The sequence below is a fragment of the Pteropus vampyrus genome, unplaced genomic scaffold, assembly GCF_000151845.1.
Source record: "Pteropus vampyrus isolate Shadow unplaced genomic scaffold, Pvam_2.0 Scaffold267, whole genome shotgun sequence".
NCBI classification, from domain to species: Eukaryota; Metazoa; Chordata; class Mammalia; order Chiroptera; family Pteropodidae; genus Pteropus; species Pteropus vampyrus.
In genome coordinates, this window is record NW_011889048.1 from 879,162 (window position 1) to 883,378 (window position 4,217).

At 64.1% G+C, this 4,217-nt stretch overlaps 1 protein-coding gene across 1 annotated transcript in view; it reads right to left on the reverse strand.

The window, feature by feature from the left end:
- The window catches only part of MADCAM1 (mucosal vascular addressin cell adhesion molecule 1), an 8,172-nt gene extending 4,798 nt beyond the window's left edge, over window positions 1-3,374 (reverse strand). Inside the window, exons 1-2 of the mRNA XM_011375243.2 lie at window positions 3,247-3,374; window positions 540-591 (exon numbers count right to left, since the gene is read on the reverse strand). Of these exons, the coding sequence (XP_011373545.1) occupies window positions 540-591; window positions 3,247-3,374 (180 nt within the window). The remainder of the gene's footprint in view (window positions 1-539; window positions 592-3,246) is intronic.
- Window positions 3,375-4,217: the final 843 nt, after the last annotated feature.

A 4,217-nucleotide genomic window follows, 5' to 3' on the forward strand; every position in this document is an offset into this window, starting at 1 on the left:
GTCCTGAGAAACCGCATCTGTGGACCCACCTCCTGCATCCTCCACCCTCTCCTTGGTGTCCCCATCTGGTCTCAGTTCCCTTGTCTTCTGCTCCAGGCGGTTTTAGAAACACCCTTCCGAGCCTGCGTACCCCAAGGCTGCCTGTGGCAGAAGAGAACACACCCGACTCCTCACTGGCTGGAGCCCTGGGGATCGGGCAGCCTCAGGGCCTTTGCGTGGCTGTGCCCTCGCCCTGCTCAGAGTTCTCAGACGCCTTCCCACCGCCGCCCCCCTCTCCCGTGTCACTTTGTCCTGACGCGCTTCCCTCGCGGCCCTTAGCGAGGTCCAGGTCGTGTAGCTGGAGTCACAAGTCCCCTGGACTAGGGGGATGCTGTCTGCTGTGGCCCCGCTGTGGCCCCAGGCCCCATCACAGCAGGCACACCGGAGGGAAAGGATGAGGGCACCCTGGTTTGCCCCCCCTTAACCTCAGGGTGCGGCCTGAGCCTCAGTTTGCCTGGAGCAGTGGGGCGATGGATTTCTGAGCACCATCACCCTGTCTGTCTGCCTCTCCTCAGCCTCTCAGAGGCAAAAACTAAGATCCAAGAGGAGGGGCTGGGAGCAGAGGGGGGAAACTGAGGCTCAGAGGGGCTGGGAGCAGAAGAACAGAGAGAGGCCTCACGGGGGGAGGGGAGGGCCCAGGAGCAGGAGCCCGAAGTCCCGAACCTTGGCCCCACCTCCTCCTCCGCAGTGCCGGGAAAGGCCGCACAGGAAGGTGGGCTCCAAACTGTGACCGCCACTGGCCGGAGGTACGAGCCCTTCCCGGGAAGCTGGGCCCTTAACCCGGGTGGGGGGCGGCGGGCCTAGTGAATGGGCCTCTTCCCAGCCCCTGACCCCGCTTCCTGCTGCCCTCCCAGCAGAGGCCCCTTGGCGGGCGTGACCCAGCTTTCGGCGCCCTGCCTTCCACTCGCCCACTTCAGGCTCCCAGATCTGAGCTCTGCCCGCGTGAGTGACAAGTGAACCTGCCCAGTCACGCCCACACCGCTGGGAGAACACCAAGAACTCTGTGATCTGGAATGGGGGGGGGTCAGTGGCGGCCCCCTGAGGACAGGGCAGATGAGTGAGTGTATGAAGAAGGTTCTGGGCAGAGGTGGAGTCTGGCGGAGGGAGGGGGCGGCTGGAGAGAGAGAGAGGGACCGAGGGCAGGAAGAAAGCAGGGGGCCTGGGGGAAGGGTCCGGTGGAACCCAGGGTGGGGCAGAGGGACCCCGGGAGCCTGAGGCCAGCGATAGGGATGGCCTGAGCCGATTTCCCGTCCCCGAGATGTGTGGTCTTGTCCCTGGGAAGCTGAGCCCATGGGAGTCGTGGCGGGGGAGGGGGGGCGCTGAGGTCCTCGTTCTGCGCCCCCCGCCCCCAGCCCGGGCTTCCTGCACAGTCTGCCCTCCGATCCCCCTTCCCGGCATTGTCCCCACCCGGGAGGAAGTCCTCAGCGGCCTTGGCAGGAAGCTTTCTTCCCACAGAGGGTCCCAGCCCCCACTCCAGCACCAGACATCCTGGATCTCCGGGTGCACCTTCCCATGACAGCACCGGTCTCCGCAGGGGACGCGGGCCCAGGAGGGTGCCCAGGCGAGGGAGCCCCAGGAAACGCCCGTTCCCTCCAGGGGCCCCCTTCACAGCTGGCTGGGCAAGCTCCCCTCACTCACACCACTGGTCAGTTGGGGCATCGTGGCTCTTTCTTAGGGATGGGCTGGCTTATTCGTGACCCCCGTCGGGTACCCCACCCAGCTGTGGCGCTGGAGGACCTCAGGCCCAGGCTGTGAGCCTGAGCGCTGCCCCCCAGGGCCATGCCCTGCCTCCGTGGGTCTCGGGGATGGTGGGAGGCTGCGTGTGGCCAATTAACAGTTAACCCCTCAGAAGGCGGGGATTGCTCCTCTAGTCCATCAGGCTTCTGATCCCCTGCCAGCCCCTGAAATCACCTGGCTGAGCTAGGCCAAGGTGGCATGGCCGGAGGGGTGACACCAGGATATCTACAACTACCGCAGAGTGCCTGTGAAGACACCGTTACTCGATAAATGTCTGTCTGCGAAGCTGAACCCAAGTTTGGCGAAACAGGTGGCGGGTGGCTGTCCCAGAGCTGTCGAGGCCGGCGGTCTGCATGCCGCACGGCCCGCAGGCTTCCCAAGGGCCTGAGATTTGTCGTGAGGAGTGTCCGGGGAAGTGGACACTTTGATATGTGACATCCAGTTCAGACAACTGGCCTCCCCGGGGGCTACGGCTCGCCCTCCACCCAGGGCGAAAGGCTCAGGCTGGCAACCCTGAGGGCGGTGGACGGGTAAGGGTGGGAGTCTCTGAGGGCGCCCAGGCCCCTCACCTGCTCCATAGGGCAGGGAGGCACGTGTTGGTGAGAGTTGATTTGGAGCCTGGGGCTAACACTGGTTAAATAAAGTACGTTGTACTTTACATGTTATAAAACTCATTATTTTATTTGTGCCCCACATTTCCTCTTTTTTTCGATGTGGCCGCTGTGGGATTTAAGTGACCTGTTCGGCTCCGATTCCATTTCTGGCGGGCACGGGGCTCTGGCCCTGGCTGGGTTTGTGGCCCCGTCTGGGGCACAGAATGGACATATTCTCTGGTCGGGTGGTGAGCTTCCCTCTCCACTTCACCGAGATGGTGGTTCTAACCTGGGGGTGAGCCTTCCCACTCCCTGCTGGACACTGGTGACATCTAAGGGACATCCGTGGTTGCCATAACTGGGGGTGTTCCTGGCATCGGTGGGGGCCAGGGATGCTGCTCAACACCCAGCAATGCCCAGAGAAGTCAGGCCCAAATGCCAGCTGGGAACGTCGAAGGTTGGGAACCCCCGGCTGGTGGAGGGCTTGGAAGAATCAGGTCCGCCTGACTGTAGCAGGGGAGCGGCTGGAGGTCACCATCAGCACCCAGGCCAGACTCCTCAGGGAAGTTCTCTGCCCAGGGAGCTTCTTTCAAGCGGAGGGTCTGCACCAGGGGCTTGGGCAGCTTCGAGCCTGGCACCCAGGACTGGGTGATGAGATGGGGCCAATCTCTGAGCCAATCAAGGTGGAGTTGGGGGTGCTTCTGCAGGGAGGGTGGGGAAACGGGGTTGCAGGACTGTGCCTGACTGTCTAGAGAAGGGGCCTGGGTGGACTGGGCTGGGTTTGGGGGTCCTGGGTAGGGAATGGGGCCCAGGTTCAGCTTCTAAGGCAGAGACTGGCAGCCCCGGCTTGTCCAGATGGGCGGTGGGTGCTCCGCACGGTCGGGGCGGGGACAGGGGCCGGATCCCGGGTCGGGCCGGCGCTCGGGTACTCATGGCCCCGCCATCCTTGGGGACGATCTTCTTGGCCAGCTGGACGCTGCGGTTCATCCGCTTCTTGCTAGTCATGGTGCCCCGGCCGCCGCACCCAGCTCCGCTCGGCCCTGCGTAGTGCTCGCATCCTGCAGCCCGGCGCCGCTGGGGATGCTCCGGCCCCGGCTGCGACTCCCGCCGCGGTCGGCAAACCCGGGCCGGGGTCGGTCTCTGCGGGCGCACCGGCTCCGCCCAAAGTCCCTGCAGCTTCTGCGCCCCGCGCCTGCCGGACTACAACTCCCAGCATGCCTCGGGGGCCGGGGGTCCGCGGCCCGGGGCTGCGTTTCCCACGAGGCCGCGCGCGCCGCAGGGCCTCTCTAGCCCCGAGCCTCCGACTCGCCTCTCGGGACATCTCAACCCTGCGGGACCTGAGTCGGTAGAACGTGCGTGAGGAGCTGCGCGTCCCGGGGCTTCCCGTCCACTCGTGCGAATGACGAGGACGTCGAGCTTCTTTAAAACAACTCCCCGTCCCTCAGTTCTCTAAATGCATTGCATTGTCCAGGACCAGGGACAGGGGCAGGTCACCGGGAACCCGCGAAACAGCCTGCACGGTCCTGCATCCCTGAACTCGGACGGCAGCAGCCGCTCAAGACATTGGTGTTGAATGAACGCACCAAGGAACGTCGCTGGGACCGGAGACCGAGGCCACAGTGTTCCTGCTGTCACCCCCAGGGCTTGGATCGTGACACCAGGAGTTGCTATGGCACCTCGAGTTGCTAGGGGGCTGGGATCAGGACGACGAGGGTCGTGTTGCTGCGACGGAGTCATGTTACTAAGGCGGCCAGGGTCTTATTGCCTGATTTGGGGTCAAGGTGCTAAGTAACTGGACTGGCACATCTAGGTGTGGGAGGACGTTTCTGGGGACTGGCATGATGGCGC